Source organism: Chiloscyllium punctatum, chromosome 20 (assembly GCF_047496795.1).
Source record: "Chiloscyllium punctatum isolate Juve2018m chromosome 20, sChiPun1.3, whole genome shotgun sequence".
In the NCBI taxonomy this organism is placed as follows: domain Eukaryota; kingdom Metazoa; phylum Chordata; class Chondrichthyes; order Orectolobiformes; family Hemiscylliidae; genus Chiloscyllium; species Chiloscyllium punctatum.
In genome coordinates this window covers 41,145,421-41,168,673 of record NC_092758.1, presented here as the reverse complement: position 1 = coordinate 41,168,673, position 23,253 = coordinate 41,145,421, and the positions used below count along the sequence as shown (strand labels likewise).

The 23,253-nt window shown below is 41.0% G+C and overlaps 1 protein-coding gene across 4 annotated transcripts in view; it reads right to left on the bottom strand.

Annotated features, from left to right (window-relative positions):
• The window catches only part of LOC140492070 (myotilin-like), a 153,424-nt gene that overhangs the window by 75,466 nt on the left and 54,705 nt on the right, over positions 1-23,253 (bottom strand). For all 4 annotated transcript variants that reach the window (XM_072590745.1, XM_072590747.1, XM_072590746.1 and 1 more), the window contains 2 exons: positions 22,775-22,798; positions 19,619-19,738 (listed from right to left, as the gene is read on the bottom strand). In XM_072590745.1, coding sequence (XP_072446846.1) covers positions 19,619-19,738; positions 22,775-22,798 — 144 coding nt within the window. The remainder of the gene's footprint in view (positions 1-19,618; positions 19,739-22,774; positions 22,799-23,253) is intronic.

Below are 23,253 nucleotides of genomic sequence, written 5' to 3'. Positions count from 1 at the left end.
TGAGGGGCACAGTTAAGGTGAAAAGCAAAGGTCTTTACCCTAGGGTACGGAAGTTCAAAACTAGGGGCATATTTTTAAAGTGAGAGCAGAACGCTTTAAAAGGGACCTGAGGGGCAACTTTTCCTCACAGAGGGTGGTTCGTATGTGGAATGAGCTGCCAGAGGAAGTGGTGATACAGGTACAGTTACATCATTTAAAAGGCATTTGGATAGGTACATGAACAAGAAAGGTTTAGAGGGATATGGGCCAAACACAGGCAAATGGATCTAGATTAGTTTAGGAAAATTGGTCAGCATAGATGAGTTGGACCGAAGTGTCTGTTTCCATGCTCTATGACTGTATGACTCTAAACTTCCCTTTTCTAGAATCATGGAATGATACTGTTCAAAAGGCGGTCAGTTAGACCATCATATCTGTGTTAGTATCAATGTCAAAGGCATTATTTATAGCAGATTAGCTGGTGCACCACATTATCCTCTCTGAATCTGGCATCTATATTCAAGTCTCCTTCAAATTGATGCATGAATATCGACTTTGATCATTTATAAGATTATAAATTTAGACATACTTAATCTAGCTCCAAAGAATTAGTCCGGTTCTGAAATCTTCCCACAAACTGACACTGCTCAGCCAATATAACGCTGATGCAAGAACAGAAGACTACAAGAAGTAGTATCAGGGGTATACTATGTGGCCCCTTGAGCCTACACTGCCTTTCCATATAATCATTGACTGATTTTCAGCTTCGACTCCACTTTCCTGCTCACTCCTCACATCCCTTGATTCTGCAAGAGACCAAAAATCTGTCTATCTCAGACTTAAATATATTTAATCATTGAGCATCCCCAATCCTCTGGGGTAGGGAATTCCAAAGATTAGAGAGAAGTGATTTTGCTCCCTTCGTCTTTATTGAACAATCCCTTATCCTGAAACTGACTTCCTTGCTCTTGCTTCCTCAGCCAGGGGAAACATTTCCGTATTTCCCTGATTAAGTCACTTCATAATTGTGAATGTTTCAATGTGATCACCTTACATTCTTCTAAGCTCCAGAGAATATAAACTCAGTCTCTCATCATAGGAGAGACCATCTCATTGGTCAGCATGGACTGGTTGGACTGAAGGTCTGTTTCCATGCTGTATGACTCTATGACTATAACCCATCTCGTAAACATTTGCTGTACCAGACACATTGCACAAAGATCCCTTGAATATGGAGACAACGGTTGCACAATTTTTTGGAACTGGATTCACAAAATCCCATACATTTGTGCCAAGACTTACTTATTCTTATACTCCAACTCTCTTTCAATAAAATCCAAAATTGCACTTACTTTTCGAATTGTTTTCTGTAGGCATGCTAATGTTTTGTGTTCCTTGTGTCAGCACCATCAACTCTTTGAATATCAATATTTCCAGGTTTTTCACTTAAAAATAAATATTCTGCATTTCTATTCTGATGACCCAAGCAGCTTTATGCTGGCGCCCCATTATACTCCACCTGCCACCTTGTTGCTTATGTGTCTGTATACAGCACCTCACGCTTGTATTCCCACCTAACTTTGTCTCATCATCAAACTTAGATCATTACTTTCTGTCTTTTTGTCTAAGTACGGATTGTAAATGTCTGAGGCTCAAGTCTTGATCCTTGTAGCATGACACTAGTATTGATAATGTTCCATTTATTCTTACTCTTCGCTTCCTGTCCATTAACCAATCCTCTATCCATGTTAATGTATCACCTGCAAAACCATGAACCTTTGTGTATTATCCTTTAGTATAACACCCTTTGGATGCTTGTTTGACAATTCAAGTAGACCAAAGTTTCCATGTTCCATGTGATATTTACCATTTGGCTGATATCACAAAGTAGTGATACTGTATTGTGAGTTGTGAGGGACTTCTGACAAAACAGACAAGTACAGTGTGTGGGCAAACACATGGCAAAAGCAGTACAATGTGAATAAATGTGAAGTTATAGACTTTGGTATGAAGAACATTATTTAAATGGTGATATATTGAGAAATGTGGATGACAGAGGATCTAGTATCTTTATACATCAGTCAATGAAGGTAAACAGACAAGTGAAACAAGCAATTAGGACAGCAAATGGTATGGGGGCCTTCTTTGCAAGAGGATTTGAGTTCATAAGTAGGGATGAATTACTAGTCATACAGAGCCTTAGTAAGACTGCACTTGAAGTATTGTATGCAGTTTGGTTTCCCTACCTCAGGAAAGACAGACTTTCCATAAAGGGAGTGCAGTGAGATTTCACTAGGCTGATACTGGGCAATGGCAGGATTGTCAAATGAGGAGACATTTGTTTGGCTGGGTCTGTCTTCACTGGCGTTTATAACAATGATCTGATTGAAATGTATAAAATTCTAACAGGACTGAATAGAATAGATGCTAGGAGGATATTGTCCCTAACTCTGACCTTGGGGTCAGAGGATCTGGAGTAGACCATTCAGAGCTGAGATGACGAAACATTTCTTCACTCAGAGGGTGGGCAATCTGTGGAATGTTCTACTACAGAGGCTGTAGAGCCTGGGTCACTGAGTATATTCAAGAGAGTGATTCATAATTATTTAGATATTAAAGAAGGAAGAGGGAATATGAGGTTGAGATAGAAAATTGGCCATGATCAGATTAAATGGTGGAGCTAACTCAAAGGGCCAGATGGCTTACTCCTGTTCCTAGTTTCTATGTTCACCACATCTACTGGTTCCTGGTTATCAGTCCTACCACAACCCTATTAGTTACGGAATTTCTCTTTTGTAAAACCATTTTGAACTTATTCTTATTTTACCATGCTCTTTTGAGTACATTGTTAAGACTTAGTTAATAAAAGAATGCAGCACTTTCCTGGTGGTAGATATTAGGCTATCTGACCTATAGTTCCTGCTTTTACTCTCCCATCTTTCTTGAATAACACTGTTGCATTCACTAACTAACAATCCTCTGGGATTGTTGCAGAATTTAAGGAGCTTTGGAAACTCATAACCTGTGCATGTATTAGCTCTGTAACTACCTCTTTTATAGCCCTAATCTCTCAGCCATCAGGGCCAAGGGATTTGAAGCACATATTAATCCATTATTTATTCAGTACTCTCTCTTGCTGACATTGTGTGCCTCATTTTCTTCATTTTTGATTGGCCCCTAGTTTACTGTCTCTTCTCAGTATGTAATATGTTTTCTACTCACTCTATATAATTATAAAAGCTTTTACAATCTGTTTTTATTTTTATGGTTAGTTTATTCTATAGATTATATATATGTTCCCCTTTTTGCTAACTATCAAGTGGTCAGGGGCTGAATTTTATGCTTTTTTGGGTAAGTGCGAGTTGCATTAAGTTTTTTTTGGAGGATTTCTCATCATGAAACCTAGAGGATCTCTTGCTCCATCTTATTAAACTCATTTGATTAACTACCTACCCCATCCCTATGGCATCCACCATGTCTGATTCTCTCCCTGTCTTACCACTCACCATTCCTTAAACAACTCACTACTGACTGAAAGGATGACATCCCTTGTGCCTGTGCCCCAATCGAAAGGCAGCTGAGCAAACTGGCATTGCTCTTTGCTGCTAATGTTATGTCACAGCAGCACAAAGCCATGCTGCCTAAAACTGACACTCCCTCACACGTGCAACCTCATTCCCTCACCCCAGTCATACTGCCTTCTTTTCTTTATCTTCATCCTTTCTAACAACTCTCTCGGAGTCTCTGCTTTGTTCAATTCTAAGTAGTCACACATATCTTGTCATTATCCACTCGGAGAACATCACACACAGACAAGTACTCAGACAAGTCTAAACATGAGTCAGCATGTTTGATTGTGAGTCAGCAAAAGTGAACACAAAGGAAACATACAGGCTTCAGTTTTTCCACACAATGCAATCCAACTGCTGGCATTTTAACCTTGACAGCCCGTGATGTCTTCTGCACCCAACTGGCATCTACAGGAACCGGATGTCAATCAGATCCTGCCTGCCTTTTAGAGCCCAACATAGCTGAGCTCCATTATCCACAATGAGAGAGCTTCCTCCAGCTCAGTGTTCTCATTCCACTTCTCAGATAACTTCACCTATTCCCTTAGTTTTACATCACCTCGTTGCCTGCTTCAATTGGGTAGAATACAGTGTGCCAGAATGGTCTAGATTATGTCCAGATCACACTGGAGGTCCCTCCAAACTACACCAAACTGTGAAATGGACCATCAGTTTTCTGACCATCTGCTCCACCAAGGCCCTGGTTGCAGTTTGTGAACCAACATGTTGGCTGAGTGACCAACGTATTACATCCAACTCTTTCCCATTCCAGACCCACCTCAACCACTCCACTTTCTATTGCATTCATTAGAGTCATCATTACCTTTACATGACGCACAATGCAGTGACATTCACCTCATCACCCAGTAGCCTTTGAAGTTTTACAAGTAATGGGATGCTTCTGTCCAATGTTTACCTTCTTTTAAGTCATTGCTGCTAACTCCTATATCACTGAGATGGCAATATTGGTTTTGCCAGCACCAATAGCATAGTGTAATCCATCTTTGATCAACACATTATGTATTAGTCCATTGTTCATACATTGCATATGGGCAAATAAGTGTTTGCAAATGAAATGTAGCCAGGGTTTGGTTTGCGAATCCAAGCTTCATGGATTCACCCCTTCAAAGTCCTAATGTCCAGCAAACATAGATCCTGTTCTTTTAGCCAATCATTTTTCAGTTGTAGCACGTTGAGTCACACCAGGGAATGGGGTAGCTTCTCTATCCGACTGTGTCCTTTTCTACATTGTCCAACCCCAACAATCCATTTCCATCAATCCCCCTAATGTGGGAACCTACCAATGTGAAAATTCACCTTCCTGCTCCCTGAACTCTGACATTATACCATAATGATGCCCACCCTGGTCCCCTACACTCACCCTGTGGAGGCCAGGTTGATGGTCATGGCCCACTACCCTGTAGCTTATCACATCCTTTGATGCACTTCTGCATTTCCCTCTCATACACCTTGAATTTTCCCCATCACCGCTCTTGTCCCACCTCCACTACTACCTCTACTTCTCCCTCCCCCACACCAAAGAACCGCCTTGCTGACAGCAAACCCCTCTTGACTGGTCTGCAACTGTCCCAACCAACGTTCCAACATGGCCATTTGATTGAAGGCACATCCAGTGTGTTTGCCATGCAGACAGCTGGTACATACTGTTAGCATTAATGTGCCATGCATCAAGGCACACGCCCAAACCCAGGTTCCTAATTTGTCTGTGCAACAGAGTTGATCAGTACAGCAGTACTGATAGCTGGTGATTCTTCCTGAAGTGCCAATGCGCTAACTGGTATGGCAAGGCAAGGCTTGGTAGCTGCCAGCACATTAAATGGGCAAGCTCTAAGTGAGCAGGCCTGAGATGCAGCCTGATCCACTCCTTGAGCAGAGCGCCCGTCCCTGTGTGCTGAGTGTCCTCACAGCAGACTTTCAACACTGATTGCCATTGCACCCTGCAATGCGAATCATTGCTTCGTAAATGGGCTGCTTGTGTATTGGAGTGGTGCCGTAATGGTTGTGAGGGATTGGCAAATGCTAGATTCCAATGTCCATGGATGACGGTATGTGCAGTTGGTGCCCATGGATTATGCCATGAGTTGTTGTTTGGTGCTAAGAACTTGGCCATCCTTCAGAGCATTCAGTGAGTTGAGGTTGCCAGGTACCAGCTCTGATTGCCCTGTTAAGATTTCTCTATGTCTAGCTTGTTCAATGAATTGTTCAGGAAATTGAATGTTAATGAGGTGAGTTGGGCAGTTAACAAGGCAATTAACAAGCAATAATTCCCCCTAATTGACAATTCATGACTTGCTAGTAAATACCTCACCTTGCCCGTTTGGCAAAAGCATCAAAGATATTCCAAGCTTCTTCTCACACTGAGACAGGCCTCACCAGACTTCCCAGCTGATTCTGCCTCAAATCTCACAAGGCCATTGTCACAGAGACCCTTATGAGATTCTGCCCCTGGTTCCTAAATCACTCTAAATCCTCAGATTTGCTTCAATCTTTGTAACACTTCAAGCCTCTTGCTTTAATCCAACATTCTCTGACATCTCTTTGGTAAGACAGGATGGTTCTTTCTCACTGAGTGTTTTCAATAGAGTGTTTTTTTGTATTGTTTATTTAAGTCAACCGTTGGAACATAAAATTCATATCTTTTTCCATCTATGTACCCAATCACGCTAAGTGAACTCTCCAATCTTGGCTTTGTTAAATGCTTGGAGTATCTCATTTTTAAACATTATGTGGAATTAGATTGCATTATGATCAGTATTTCTCAGTGGGGGTTTCCTATGAGATTTCAAATAGACCCAGTCTTATTGTACAATATTAAATCTAAAATAGCTTAATCACTAGTTGGTTTAAAAACATATTGTTCAGGGAAGTGTCATAAATCATTCTAAAAAGTTATTTTTAAGGTCTGACACTTACACTGATCCAGTTTATATGAAAACAAGGGTCCTGCTCAACCATTATATTGAAGCCTTTTGGGTGGCATGGTGGCACAATGGTTAACACTGCTACTTCACAGTGTCGGAGACCCGGGTTCAATTCCCGCCTCAGGCAACTGTCTGTGAGGAGTTTGCATGTTCTCCCTTTGTCTGCATGGGTTTGCTCCGGTTTCCTCCCACAGTCAAAAAATATGCAGGTTAGGTGAATGGGCTATTCTAAATTGCCCGTAGTGTTAGGTGAAGGGGTAAATGTATGGATGGGTTGGTCTTCGGTGGGTCGGTGTGGATTTGTTGGGCTGATAGGCCTGTTTCCACACTGTAAGTAACCTAAAAATTATATCGAAGTCTTGTCTTGCAGTGTGTGAAACTCCTTCCACTGAACATTCCACTCCAGGTTGGGTCTGACCCCAAGAACCTGATGGATAAGGAAGGTGTCTTCATAACACAATCATACAGTTTGATTATCAACCTGTAAAACCTTCCCACACATGTCAATAGCAGGTTGTGTTATGAAGACACTTTCCTTATCCATCAGGTCTTCCTGTGGCAGAGATTCCTGAGCAACGTGTTGTAGTAAGAAAGTTAGAACTTCTATTCCAAAGTTCATGCAAAATACATGTTCGCTCAATACCTCAGACTACCTAAGAGATCTGAAGCATATTACTACAATTATTTCATTTCCTTTGTTACATGTTCCAATACTTTAATACTCTGACAGTATAACTAGTATTTGGAAGCCTATAAATGACTTTCACCACTGTTCAGTAACCATTCACATTACCATTACTCACATTGCTGCCTGCATTGTTAGCTTCTACTATTTTGTTAACTTTCAAAATTTGACCTCACCCCCAGTATTTATCTTTAAACCTTTCATTATCTGACTCACCAGGACACTGGTCCGAGACCATTTCAGATGAAGCCCATTCTATTGGCACAACTCCCTCTTCCCTCAGTACTGATGCCAGTACCATATTGTCATAATCCCAGCTGAGAGTAAAACTGAATATGTCAGGTCTCAGAGTGAAATATGGCAATATGTTTTATTTTCAGTTTGGTAGCCATGGTGGTCAATTACTGAACATACTCACACAATGCTGTCAATGTTCTTTTAACAAAAAATGTAAGTTCATTACACAGAAATGAAGTCTATATGACAAGATGGAAATATTTTTACATAAATGGCAAAAAGAAAGATTCAACCCTTTTCTAAGCAATATTCTTTACTGGCATTCAATCCTAATGAAAATTGCTGTCAGCTCTTTCACATTTGACTCATATAACTCATTCCAGCTCTTCACGTTGGACTGCTGAAGTAGCTTAAAACTTCTTTCCAATTCTGATAGCCTGGAGATCTCTGCCGACCCGCATATCTCACAGACTTCTACAAATTTAAAAAAAATTGCTGTTCTGAATTCAACCTACTAGTGATATTTGGCCATCTGGTTTTGTTACATGAAACTCAACTTTGTAAGTATGCAGCAATTAACTCTCCAGGTAGCTAATTGAGTTGTTTAACTTAAACCACATATTTCCTTGGAAAAGCTGCCTGTTGTTTACTGCTCAAAATAACTTTCTGACATTTTATATTAAAAAAAATTACCTTCATTGAATTGAAAACTAAAATCTACTTTTCTCTACTTTTGGTCCCAAGATCCCAAATAATAACAATGCGTGACCAATCTTATTGTACCTAAACTCCCCTTCAAAAATTGAAAAGGTACCTTGAAGAGGCGTTTTCACTTTTTATCAAAATATCCTCAGATTATCAATTGTATTTTACTTTGACAGTACAGCAAAATGTTTATTACCCAGCACCTATGTGACCAGGAATGTGCCAGTTGATCATATATTCCGGATAATCAGGAGATCCACGTAATCAATGTAAAAACACATACTAAGTTTTAGAAATGTAATGCAGGTGGTAGACACATCACTGTTATATTTCATTTACAACATCAACCACATAAATAATAATGCAACTTTGCCTTAAATAAAACTTTCCAGCAGAAAGCTTTCGAGGTTGCACCCTTAACTGACTACTCAGACATTACAGTAGATCGTGGTATTTGAGGAGAAGTTGACTCAAAATTGAATCAACAGTTGATATTTCGAGTGGCCATTTATTGAGTAACAAGTGTATTTACACGGAGGTAACTAAGTTTAAAAAAACTACAATAATTGGACAGAATAATACAGTAAAATTTGCAATATTTGAGGCATATAATTTTTGCTGATTTATTGAGAATGCTGGCTCATAAGGTGCCAGTTAAAACAAAGTTTGCTGTCCCAATATCTCTCAGTTAAAGACACAATGATTGATATAACAATTATATTCTACACAAGTCAATTCAGATCATAACATTTGTTTTCTTTCATATTTTCTCTTGATGAAATGTCTGTTACAAAAGTTTTCTTGTAACATGAATGACTTATAGATTACGCAATTATTGCATTAAACCCCAGTAAAACAGAATGAAATTCTAATCATGGGATCTCTCCAAAGAAAATCATATGATTATGATTCATAAAAATAACAGAGAGTTATTGGATATGTAGATTTTAAACATTTTCAGAATCAAAATCAGACTCACACCCTCTTTCTCCACTGAAAACAAAAAATATTGGACATCACAATGGGTCAGGCGTGGGGACCAAAACTGGACACAGTACTCCAAATGGGGCCTAACCAGAGCTTTATAAAGTCTTAGTAGTACATCTCTGCTTTTATATTCCAACCCTCTTGAGATAAGAGACAACATTGCATTCGCTTTCTTAATCACAGACTCAACCTGCATGTTTACCTTTAGAGAATCCTCGACTAGCACTCCCAGATCCCTTTGTGCTTTGGCTTTATTAAGTTTCTCACCATTTAGAAAGTAGTCCATGCTTTTATTCTTTTTGCCAAAGTGCAAGACCTCGCACTTGCTCACGTTAAATTCCATCAGCCATTTCCTGGACCACTCTCCCAACCTGTCTAGATCCTTCTGTAGCCTCCCCACTTCCTCAGTACTACCTGCCTGTCCACCTAACTTCGTATCATCGGCAAACTTCGCTAGAATGCCCTCGGTTCCCTCATCCAAATCATTAATATATAATGCGAACAGCTGTGGCCCCAGCACCGAACCCTGTGGGACACCGCTCGTCACCGGCTGCCATTCTGAAAAAGAACCTTTTATCCCAACTCTCTGCCTTCTGTTAGATAGCCAATCCTCAATCCATCCCAGCAGCTCACCTCGAACACCATGGGCCCTCACCTTGCTCAGCAGCCTCCCGTGTGGCACCTTATCAAAGGCCTTTTGAAAGTCCAGATAGACCACATCCACTGGGTTCCCCTGGTCTAACCTACTTGTTACCTCTTCAAAAAATTCCAACAGGTTTGTCAGGCATGACCTCCCTTTACTAAATCCATGTTGACTTGTTCTAATCAGACTCTGCTCTTCCAAGAATTTAGAAACCTCATCCTTAATGATGGATTCTAGAATTTTACCAACAACCGAGGTTAAGCTGATTGGCCTATAATTTTCCATCTTTTGCCTTGATCCTTTCTTGAACAAGGGGGTTACTACAGCCATCTTCCAATCATCCGGGACCTTTCCTGACTCCAGTGACTCTTGAAAGATCTCAACCAATGCCTCTGCTATTTCCTCAGCAACCTCTCTCAGAACTCTAGGGTGTATCCCATCGGGGCCAGGAGATTTATCAATTTTAAGACTTTTTAACTTTTCTAGCACTATCTCTTTCGTAATGGCAACCATACTCAACTCAGCCCCGTGACACCCTTTAATTTTTGGGATATTACTCATGTCTTCCACTGTGAAAACTGACACAAAGTACTTGTTAAGTTCTCCTGCTATTTCCTTATCTCCCATCACTAGGCTTCCTGCATCAGTTTGAAGTGGCCCAATGTCTACTTTTGCCTGTCGTTTGTTTCTTATGTACTGAAAGAAACTTTTACTATTATTTCTAATATTACTGGCTAGCCTACCTTCATATTTGATCCTCTCATTTCTTATTACACTCTTTGTTATCCTCTGTTTGCTTTTGTATCCTTCCCAATCTTCTGATTTCCCACTGTTCTTAGCCACTTTATAGGATCTCTCTTTTTCTTTAATACATTTCCTGACTTCCTTTGTCAGCCAAGGTTGTCTAATCCCTCCCCGGTTAATCTTTCTTTTCTTGGGAATGAACCTCTGTACAGTGTCCTCAATTATACCTACAAACTCCTGCCATTTTTGCTCTAGTGTCTTCCCGGTTAGCCTCTGCTTCCAGTCTATTTTAGTCAGTTCCTCTCTCATGCCCTCATAATTACCTTTATTCAACTGTAACACCATTACATCAGATTTTGCCTTCTCCCTTTCAAACTCCAGACTGAACTCTACCATATTATGGTCGCTACTTCCTAAGGGTTCCCTTACTTTAAGATCTTTTATAGAGTCTGGTTCATTGCAAAGCACTAGGTCCAGAATAGCCTGCTCTCTTGTGGGCTCCATGACAAGCTGTTCCAAAAAGCCATCCTGTAAGCATTCCATGAATTCCCTTTCTTTAGATCCACTAGCAACATTATTTACCCAGTCCACCTGCATATTGAAGTCACCCATGATCAATGTAACCTTGCCTTTCTGACATGCCTTCTCTATTTCCCGGTACATGTTGCGTCCCTGGTCCTGACCACTGTTAGGAGGTCTGTACACAACTCCAATTATGGTTTTTTTGCCTTTGTGGTTCCTCAATTCCACCCACACAGACTCCACATCATCCAACGCTATGTCATTCAATACCATAGATTTAGTTTTGTTCTTAACTAACAAGGCAACCCCACCCCCTCTGCCCACCTCTCTGTCTTTTCGATAAGTTGAAAAACCATGGAGGTTTAACTGCCAGTCCTGACCCCCCTGTAACCAAGTCTCTGTGATGCCTACTACATCATAATCATTCACTATTATCTGTGCCATTAATTCATCGGCTTTGTTATGAATGCTACGAGCATTCAGGTAAAGTGCCTTAATGCTAACTTCCTTATTAGAGATGTTGTAAGTCATATGTCCTAAGTTATCCTTGCTTTTTTCTGCATTCTCAGTCTGCCTCAATTTTAAATCCGCCTGGAAACATGCTATCCTGCTGCTTATCTTTCCATTTACCTCCATACTCCCTGTCGCTTTCACTTTCCCTTCCCCCCAACTCAGAAGTTTAAAGTCCTACTGACCACCCTATTTATCCTCTTCACTAGAACATTGGTACCTGATCGGTTCAGGTGGAGACCGTCCCAACGGTACAGATCCCCCCTGTTCCAAAACTGATGCCAATGCCCCATGAAGTGGAATCCCTCTTTCCCACACCAATCCCTTAGCCACATATTTACTTGCCTAATTTTCTTGTCCCTATGCCAATTGGCATGTGGCTCGGGCAGTAATCCGGAGATTATGACCCTTGAGGACCTGTGCTTCAATTTCCTGCCTAGTGCTTCGTAATGCCCAAACAGGTCCTCCACCCTAGTCTTGCCTATGTTGTTGGTACCAACGTGGACCACAACAACTGGATCCTCCCCCTCCCGCTCCAATATCCTTTCAAGCCGGTCAGAGATGTCTCGCACCCTGGCACCGGGCAGGCAACACACCATGCGAGACTCCCGATCCGGCTTGCAAAGGATACTATCTGTCCCCCTAATTATAGATGACTCTTCAGAGCTTCATCTCTTTCTCCATTGTGGAGTACATCTGTAGACACACATTTAATTTTGTGTGAATATGTTAAGTGGTTATCCACCATAAAACCAACTGCAAAAATGAACTTCAGATCAAGTCACCCTGGATTCTGATTTGTCCAGCTTTACCATGAGCTAGGATTGTAACACACAAAAGAGAAAAAAAGCAGTATATATAATAATTTAGAAAGTGCTTAACATGATCAGCAAAATGAAGGTTAAACCTTTTTCCCAACCATATCTTTTTCAATCATCAATCCCAATGAAGTATCTCTCCAATCATAACTCATTAAGTGTTACTCAAATTCCTTTCTCTATTCCTTTTCCTCAGATTACAATTTAAGATATACTTTCAGCTCTAATTATCCAAAGGCATTTTCTAGTCTCTGATAGTTTGGCTACATAGAGTCAGACAGTCATACAGATGTACAACACAGAAACAGATCCTTCAGTCCATTTCGTCCATGCTGACCAGATATCCCAACCCAATCTAGTCCAACCTGCCAGCACCTGGCCCATACTTAATGGAGTGGTAATGGAGGAGGCCCAGGACCTGTGTGTCCTTGATGGGGTGGGAAGGGGAGCTGATATGATTAGCCATGGGGTGGTGGAGTTGGTGGGTGCAGGGGGACATGGGGAGAATGTGCAAACTCCACACAGTCAGTCGCCTGAGGCAGGAATTGAACCCAGGTCCCTGGCGCTGTGAGGCAGCAGTGCTAACCACTGTGCCACTGTGCTTAATACTCTGACCAATGAAGGAAAGCATACCAAATGCCTTCTTCACTATCCTATCTACCTGCGACTCCACTTTCAAGGAGCTATGAACCTGCACTCCAAGGTCTCTTTGTTCAGCAACACTCCCTAGGACCTTACCATTAAGTGTATAAGTCCTGCTAAGATTTGCTTTCTCAAAATGCAGCACCTCATATTTATCTGAATTAAAATCCATCTGCTACTTCTCAGCCCATTGGCTCATCTGATCAAGGTCCCATTGTTATCCGAGGTAACCTTCTTCGCTGTCCACTACACCTCCGATTTTGGTGTCATCTACAAACTTACTGACTATACCTCTTAAGCTCATATCCAAATCATTTATATAAATGACAAAAAGTAGTGGACTCAGCAATGATCCATGTGGCACTCCACTGGTCACAGGCCTCCAACCTGAAAAACAACCCTCCACCAGCACCCTCTCTGTCTTCGACCTTTGAGCCAGTTCTGTATCCAAATGGCTAGTTCTCCCTGTATTCTGAGAGATCTAACCTTGCTAACCAGTCTCCCATGGGCAACTTTGTTAAACACCTTACTGAAGTCCATATAGATCACGTCTACCGCTTCTGACCTCATTAATCCTTTTTGTTACTTCTTCAAAAAACTCAATCAAGTTTGTGAGACATGATTTCCGACACAGAAAGCGAGGACTGCAGATGCTGAAGATCAGAGTCAAAAGTGTGGTGCTGGAAACACACCGCGGGTCAGGCAGCATCCGAGGAGCAGTAGATGTTTTGAGGAGGCTCGTGGATTGGGGCCGAGAGATAAATGGGAGGGGGTGGAGTTGGGGGGAGGTAGCTGGGAAAGCAACAGGTGGATGAAAGTGAGGGAGAAGGTGGTAGGTTGGGGGAGGGGGGCAGTGATGGACAGGTCCAAAGGGTGGTGCCGGAGTTGGAGGCTTGGGACTGGGATAATGTGGGAAGACGGGAAATGAGGAAGCTGTTGAAATCTACATTCATCCCGTGTGGTTGCAGGGTCCCAAGGCAGAATATGGGGCGTTCCTCCTCCAGGCATCAGGTGGTAATGGAGGAGGCCCAGGACCTGTGTGTCCTTGATGGGGTGGGAAGGGGAGCTGATATGATTAGCCATGGGGTGGTGGGGTTGGTGGGTGCAGGTATCGCAGAGATCTTCTCTGAAACGATCTGCAAGAAGGCATCCTGTCTCCCCGATGTAGAGGAGACCACACCGGGTGCAACAGATGCAATAGTTGACATTGGTGTAGGTGCAGATGAATTTCTGATGGATGTGGAAGGATCCCTTAGGCCTTGGACAGAGGTGAGGGGAGTGGTGTGGGCGCAGGTTTTGCACTTCCTGCGGTGGCAGGGAAGGTGTCAGGAGTGGGTTGTGGGGGTGTGGACCTGATGAGGGAGTCACGGAGGGAATGGTCTTTTTGGAACGCTGATAGGGGTGGGGTGCACGGGGAATATATCTCTGGTGGGGGTCTGTTTGGAGGAGGCAGAAGTGGTGGAGGTTGGTGGGGTTGTATTGTATGCAGAGGTTGGTGGGGTGGAAGGTGAAGACCAGAAGGGTTCTGGCTTTGTTGCATTGGGAGGTGTGGGGTTTAAGGGCGGTGGTTCGTTAAGTGGAGGAGATGTGCTGGAGGGCATCGTCAACCATGCGGGAAGGGAAGTTGCGATCACAAAGCCATGTTGCCTGTCCCTAATCAGTCCTTGCCTTTCTAAATACACGTATATCCTGTCCCTCAGGATTCCCTCAAACAACATGCCCACCACTAACGTCAGGCTCTCACTGGTTTATAGTTCCCTGGCTCATCCTCACCATCTTTCTTAAACATTAGCCAACCTCCAGTCTTCCAGCACCTCACCTGTGACTATCAATGATACAAATATCTAAGCAAGAGGCCCAGCAATCACTTCCCTAGCTTCCCATAGAGTTTGAGAGTACACCTGGTCAGGTCCTGGGGATTTATCCACTTTTATGCATTTCAAGACATCCAACACTTCCTGCTCTGTAATATGGACATTTTTCAAGGTGTCACCATCTATATCCCTACATTCTATATCTTCCACGTCCTTTTCCACAGTAAATACTGATGCAAAATACTTAATTAGTATCTTCCCCATTTCCTGCGGCTCCACACAAAGGCTGCCTTGCTGATCTTTGAGGGGCCCTATTCTCTCCCTAGTTACCCTTTTGTCCCTAATGTATTTGTAAAAACACTTTGGATTCTCCTTAACTCTATTTGCCAAAGCTATTTCATGTTCCCTATTTGCCTTTGTGATTTCTCTCTTAAGTATACTCCTACTGCCTTTATACTCTTCTAAGGATTCACTTGATCTATCTTGTCTATACCTGACACATGCTTCCTTCTTTTTCTTAACCAAACTCTCAATTTCTTTAGTCATCCAGCATTCCTATACCTACCAGCCTTCCCTTTCACCCTAACAGGAATATACTGTCTCTAGACTCTCGTTATCTCATTTCTGAAGGCTTCCCATTTTCCAGCCGTCCCTTTACCTGCGAACATCTGCCTCCAATCAGCTTTTGAAACTTCTTGCCTAATACCATCAAAATTGGCCTTTCTCCAACTTAGACCAGATCTAAAAGTTGAAGTTCTACCTTTTTCCATTAATATCTTAAAACTAATAGAATTATGGTTGCTGACCCCAAAGTGCTCCCCCATTGACACCTCAGTCACCTGCCCTGCCTTATTTCCCAAGAGTAGGTCACGCTTTGCACCTTCTCTAGTAGGTACATCCACATTCTGAATCAAAAGATTTTCTTGTACACACTTAACAAATTCCTCTCCATCTAAACCTTAACACTACAGCAGTCCCAGTTTATGTTTGGAAAGTTAAAATCCCCTACCATAACCACCATATTATTCCTACAGATAACAGATCGCCTTACAAATTTGTTTCTCAATTTCCCTCTGACTATTAGGGGATCTATAATACAATCCCAATAAGGTGATCATCCCTTTCTTATTTCTCAGTTCCACCCAAATAACTTCCCTGGATTTATTTCCAGAAATATCCTCCCTAAGTACAGCTGTAATGCTATCCCTTATCAAAAATGCCACTCCCCCTCCTCTCTTGCTGCCCTTTCTGTCCTTCCTGTCACATTTGTATCATGGAACATAAAGCTGCCAGTCCTGCCCATCCCTGAGCCATGTTTCTGTAATTGCTTTAATATCCCAGTCCCATGTTCCTAACCATGCCCTGAGTTCATCTGCCTTCCCTGTTAGGCCCCTTGCATTGAAATAAATGCAGTTTAATTTATTAGTCCTACCTTGTCCCTGCCTGCCCTGACTGTTTGACTCACTTCTGTTCTCAACTGTACCAGTCTCAGATCGATCCCTTTCCTCACTATTTCCCTGGATCCCACCCCCTACTGTACTAGTTTAAATCCTCCTGAGCAGCTCGAGCAAATCTCCCTGCCAGTATATTAGTCCCCTTCCAATTTAGGTGCAATCCCTCCTTCTTGTGCAGGTCACTTCTACCCTAAAAGAGATTCCAATCATCCAAAAATGTGAATCCTTCTCCTATTAACCAGCTCCTCAGCCACACATTCATCTGCTGTATCCTCCTATTCCTACCATCACTAGCTCGTAGCACTGGGAGTAATCCAGATATTACTACACTCAAGGACCTCCATTTTAAATTTCTGCCTAACTCTCTGTATTCACCGTTCAGAATTTCATCCTTTTCTCTTCCTATGTCGTTGGTTCCAATGTGTACAATGACCTCTTGCTGGGTCCTCTCCCTCTTGAGAATAGTCTGCACCGTCTCTGAGACATCCTGGATTCTGGCACCAGGGAAGCAATGCACCATTCTAATTCTTCACTGTTGGTCACAGAAAGGTCTGTCTGTATCTTGGACTAGAGAGTCCCCTAACACAATCAATCTCTTAGAACCTTACCTAACCCTCATTGCATTTAAGCCTGTTTCAATACCAGAAACTTGGCTGTTTGTGCTACATTCCCCTGAGAATCCATCACCCCCTCCATTTTCCAAAACAGCATACTTGTTTGAAATGGGGATAGCCACAGAGGACTCCTGCATGAGCTGCCTACCTCTCTTCCTTTGAGGTGACAGTGTCTGCGACTTTTCTCCCTTCCTATAACTGCCATCCATTACACCCCCTGGATCTTGTAAATTCCTCATTCCCTGTTACTGTCACTCCAGCTGATCCATTCAATGCGATGGGATTCACAACCAATGGTATTTATTGCACATATAATCCTCAGTAACAAGTAAATTCTCCCTAAATTCCCACGTCTGACAAGAAGATCATATCACTCTACTAAGAGCCACTTCTGCTTCTTCCAATCTACAGATCCAGAAAATAACACCATCTTATTGCTCTACAAAACACTGTTCCAGGCTAACTTAATACTTATGGCTTATATTTTTAAGTTTAATCAAGAGACATATCTCAATAAAAACATATAATCAAGAAAGAACCCACTCTATTCAGTACTGCAGACTTACAGCAAGGCCCCAAGGCCACACTTAAAACTATTCACTTATCTGTTTCTATGCTGTGACCTCTCTCAAACAGGTTCCTCCAAGATTAATTGTGAATTTCACTGTTTGTTAATTTCCCCGATGCACGTCAATGTCCAGCGATACATGAATTCAACAGCAAAGGCAGTTACTGAACAGATTCACTTCTGTGTCAGTTAGTAATGTGGGTTTCTTTCTCTCCCTCTTTCTCTCTCTCCTACCCTGACCTCACCATATGCTGCTTTTGTCTGTCCCTCTCCCTTTTAAAAAAGTGCCGTTGTTTTGACTTTTTTTTCCTCCAAAGTTCCAAAACAATGCCAAGGCATCTATAACAGCAATTGCTGCTTTTGGAATTCGATCACCTTCAACACCTAAAATACTTCAAAAATAAAAGGAGCAGCCAGTTACAGCCAGAAATTTTTCCCGTCCTCCATCTTGGATTACTTTTTCCTCCTCCTGACATTCTCAATATTTCTACTAACTCTCATAGCCTACAGACTTCTACAAAGTAAACATCTGCCATTCTGCTAATCTGACTTCTCCATTTGTTTATGTAACAGGAAACTCAACTTTGTAAACAAGCAATTAACTCTCCAGGTAGATGATTGAGGAATTTAACTAAATTGCGTACTTTCTTGGGAATCTTTTTTTGAGTTCACTGCTTAAAATAACTTTCTTACCTTTGTTATTAAAGTGACTTTCATAGAACTGAAAATTAAAATGTGTTCTTCCTCCACTTTGAATCCAAGTTACCAAATAATAACAATAAACTACAAACATAATTTGCACAATAAACTGAAACCCATTTCTTTCACCCAATCTTTGAGTCACTCATTTCACTGTCTAATCTTATTTGTCCTATGCCAGTGGCTCAGGTAGCAGTCCAAAGATTATTACCCTGTGCCTGTGCTTTTCAATTCAGCCTCTCACTGTGCATACTACTCAGCAGAACCTCTTTCTTAGTTTTACGTTTGCCATTGGTATCTAAGTGTACTATGACAACCAGATCATTCCACTCCAACTATTGGTTCCTCTCCAGCCCTGAAATGTCCTTTACCTTGGTTTTGGGAAACCAGCATCGTCTTTGGCACTCACGTTCATGCCTTCAGAAAACAATTTATATTCAATTTATATTTCTGAACTATTTCCATTTATATTCCCTGAACTACACTATCTCCTAAACCATGTGAATTCATTTGTACGCTCCATGCTTGAATGGTTTCCTGCACCATGTGTCATAGTCAGCCTGCTCTCATCCAGAGAAGCTGTCAGAACCGCAAACCAATAGATAATTGGTGAGGGGCTGAGGCTCCTCCATCATTACCTTTTGAACTCCTACATCTGCCTCGTGTACGAAAGAGATGTTGCTGTTTAAATTGTAATGTAAGGATATTGAACATGTAAACTGAAAGCACTAAATATTGATACTGGATATAAAAAAATTGGGCTAATGTTTTACTTTCCAATGCTCAACTGAAAATTTTGCAAATGCATAATTCATTCAGTGTTCTCCTTGATGAGGATACATGTTTTTGTTAAATAATCAGTTCTGTGGTTGAGAAAATTAATAGAAAAGCAAGGATGATATACAAGAGCAATGAAAGGACAGTGAACAAATTTTAATGGAGAATCTTACCCAGGCAATTAATATTGTCTAGTCTAATGCTATAGTTTTTTTATATTTCAAGTGCCCTATATTAAATGCTGAAAAATATTGTCAGGCTTACCTTTGAGACTAATGAGAACAATTGTCACTTTGGTAGCATTGAGTAGAGCTACACAATGCAATAGTGGGGTTGGGAAGACAGGTGGTGGAGGTGCTCTGGCCACTATACACTGAATTTTAAAAAGCTTTTTGAATGCATTTACAACATAGCAATTAAGGTAATTTTCCTCTAGGATTAGTAGGATCAGAGAATATTCAAATTCTAGAGAGTGTGTCCATTTAATAAGACTTTTACATAACTGGATATTTTGAACCATGATCAGAAATTAAAACTGCTAATAAGTTGTTACATTTTTATTGCAGATAATGTTTTGTAAGACTCTTTAAATGAAGTCAATTTTATGGAATATGATTTGCATTGCACATGCAAACTATTGTATGGTGCCAGCATGCATTTTTGTTTAATGCTTTTGAGTTCAGGTCACTCAATGCAGTACATACTGTACCTGAATAGACCGTGAGCTGGGCACAGCATGATGTCGCACCAAACCGGTTAGTTGCAACACAATTATACAATCCCGAATCTTCTGGAAAAGCTTCTGTAATTACCAGTGTGCAAACCTCTTCTATGGTAAATAGAAAATTTGAAAAAGTGATTTTGCTGAATATTTCCTGCCTGAATCTAAATGGATATAATTAGAGTTGTAAAATCAAAAAAGAGCAATAAAATTGCTGTCAGCCACTTAATACATTATTGCACATCTGTCCCAATTACAGTCTTTTTAATGTCATTGACCAATTCCGCCTTTAACTAGTTGAGTACAGTATATTACTCAGATTTTCTGTAATGTCTCTGTCTACATTCAGCTGGCATTTTCAAAGACAGCTTTTGAGAACTAATATTATAAAGAATTTGCTTATCACTTGTTTGTTCAATGATAATAATTGAGAGGATCCCTGATGAAGGGTAGTCTAACATGATTAACTTGCCATCACTTTACATGAAGATATTGATTCTGATTTCCATTTAAATGTTAGATGTAGTGATTATAATGTGATCAGTCAGGTGGACCTCAGAATAGGAGTTTCCTGATTGGGATTGTTAATTTGATGCAATCCAGGGACCCCTGCTGACAGACATAAACAGGAGTGCCAGACATCCTATTCTGTCTGAGAGTTGGTTCTGAGGGAACTAGATCTGTGTCAAGGACTCTTTGTGTGTAAATTGTGGGTGACTTGGTGACAGGGTGCCTCTGTGGAGTTATTCCATTAGGGATTTTAGATTAGATTAGATTAGATTACTTACAGTGTGGAAACAGGCCCTTTGGCCCAACAGGTCCACACCGACCCTCTGAAGAGCAACCCACACAGACCCATTCCTCTACATTTACCCCTTCACCTAACATTACGGGCAATTTAGCATGGCCAATTCACCTAATCTGCACATCTTTGAACTGTGGGATGGTCCTGCCTCCATGTGATCAAGAAGCTCTCAGTTGAATTTTTTGCTGTTGGCCAGTTAATTATTTCAGATCTAAGAGGAGGTTCTGCATCCATGAGTTAAAGACCAATAAAATGACCTACAGATGTCTAGACTCAACAGCAGCACCATGATTGGTGGCCAATAATGGAAATGCAGGCAACCCTCACCCAACAGGGTGCAAACATAACACTAACCTGGGGGAGATAGGGCACTAGATGTCCAAATAGAAGGCAGCTACAAACTACTAACAAGTTCACTTGGTCTGTGTAACTGCTGCTGCTGGTTAAATGCCAGTGATGATTGGGGGGGGGAGGAAATGCCCTGAAGTGGCCACTTTTGAAATGTCTTATGGGTCTCAATTAGGCTGAGGTCAGTAGGTCAGATGGGCCACCCAGTTGCTGGTGAAATAACAGCGAAGGCAGGTAGTCAACAGGTGATGCCATGCATTCAATTTTACACCCACTTTGCATCTTTCTGGGGTTGAGCATAAATCCAACCATGGTGGGTCTGCAGTTGTCATTGTTTATGGTCTTTCATTATGTCATTCAAGCATTACACAGTTGGCTACTCAACTCACTAGGTTAGAAATGACTATATTTAGACTAATAAACTGAGATGAGGAGAAATTTCTTCATCCAGGGAAGCATGAGCCTATGGAATTCTCTGCCACAGTATGGTTAAGACCAAAACATTGAATCTTTTTAAGAAGGAGCTAGATATATTTCTTAGAGCTAAAGGGATCAAAAGTTCTTGGGATAAGGCAGGAACAAGGTACTGTGCTGGATTATCAGCCATGATCATATTGAAAGATGGAGCAGGCTTGAAGGGCTGAATGGCCTACTCCTACACTCATTTTCTAAGTTTCTGTGTCTTAAACCATTAATAATACAATGACACATGTCTTGAACTGCTTTGGGTATTCCAGTGAAATTGACCATGCTCTTGACTTCACCGTTTTACTTCCTTGTAATGCAGTTCTTCAGATAATTACTGTATAACAAATTATCAGATGATTCATGACAATCACTCATTATTGTCAGTGCCTTTTTAGCCATCCATGCTGAAACCTTTTTGTTTCATGCATGGGAACAATGCCAAACTTTACTTCAAGGATTTCTCAAAACAGGTGAATACAAAAATGAGGAAAATGTCGTAATGCCCAAGTGCTGCAACTACTTGGGAAAGGACCAAGGTAGAAAGAAAGATGTAGCATACATGGTCACTCCTGTAGGACATTGGGAAAAAATGGGGTCAGTGTCATCTCTTGAACTGGTAGATCATGGCAGGATACCAGATGGATAATAAAGTCATGGCAAACACTTAAAGCAGATATCAGCTTTAAGTACTCATGTAAGAAAGGCTGCTCTCTGGCTTCCCAAGCAATCTAGCAAAATGATTTTCAGTGCTGAAACACTAGCATAAGAGACTGCATCGAGTAGTGAATGCTTAGCATAGAAAATAATTATAGATATTTGAAAGATACAATTACAAAGAACATATGCCAAGCTGCATGCTCAGCAACCACTAAATAAAACTGTTTACTCAGTACACACAGTCAAACAGCAGGGTGATGTCCATACTGTAGAGACTGTAAATCTGAGACATAAGCAGTAAAAGGTAAGATACAAATCAATGTCTGTACAAGCAACAGAAAACCTTGAAGGAGAATGTTTCCATGGGTAGAAACAGAGCAGTAGGAAGAGTTTATCATTCTGCTTGGAATTTATCTAATGTGTGTTATGGAAGAACTAACTGCTGAGCATCACAAACTTCTGCCAGAATCACCGGGTAAGCTCTTTTGAAAGTAAATTGAGTCTATAATGTCATGGGATCCTGGTTACCATTTGTATATGGTACAGGATGAAATTTCACTAAAAGACCAATGATACCCCTATTGGTGAGTTTAACAATATTAAGACATTATTCCAATGAAATATGATCCACTACATCACAACAGTAATTTAGGAGTGTGCAATTGTTTCACTATGTACTCCTCTGCACTCTCAATACTGTATGTTTAATCCACCTGCAGCTAGGTTAATATTATACAGTTGACAGTATTTTGTTAACAAATAATTTGATTTAGAAGCAAATAAAAATTGCCAAACATATTCCTTTTAAATAAAATCTAATTGCTTTGATAAATGAATAATGTTTAAAACAAAATAAAATGGCTTACCGGGTACTGCTGTTAAACAGGCCTCTACAGGGCAGACACACATGTGAAACAAGACAAGGAAAGAAGTTATTTTCAGAAAATAACATTCAAAAACTACTGAAAACTTACAAAATATTTATACAGGTGGTTCTGTTATAATGCGCGTTTCATCAACATGAATTCACTGTAACGCAGTTGACAAACTGGGGACGCTGTTTCTACAGCACAAACTTTTAAAACGTGCATTGGCTGTAATGTGATTACAGCACCAATATTTTAAATGTTGTTTCTAAAGCATGACTTTTCTATAACGTGGGGTTGCACAAGAACTAACTACAATGTAATGACTTATGCCAGTAAATTCTGTTAATATTTTACTTCCAACCAACAGTACTGTAACAATTGTACTGTAACACCTACAGACCACTTTGGCTGTTGAATCAATATTCCTCCATGATGAACAGCAACTGTAGGAGGTACTGAGGATGTCAAGGACACAG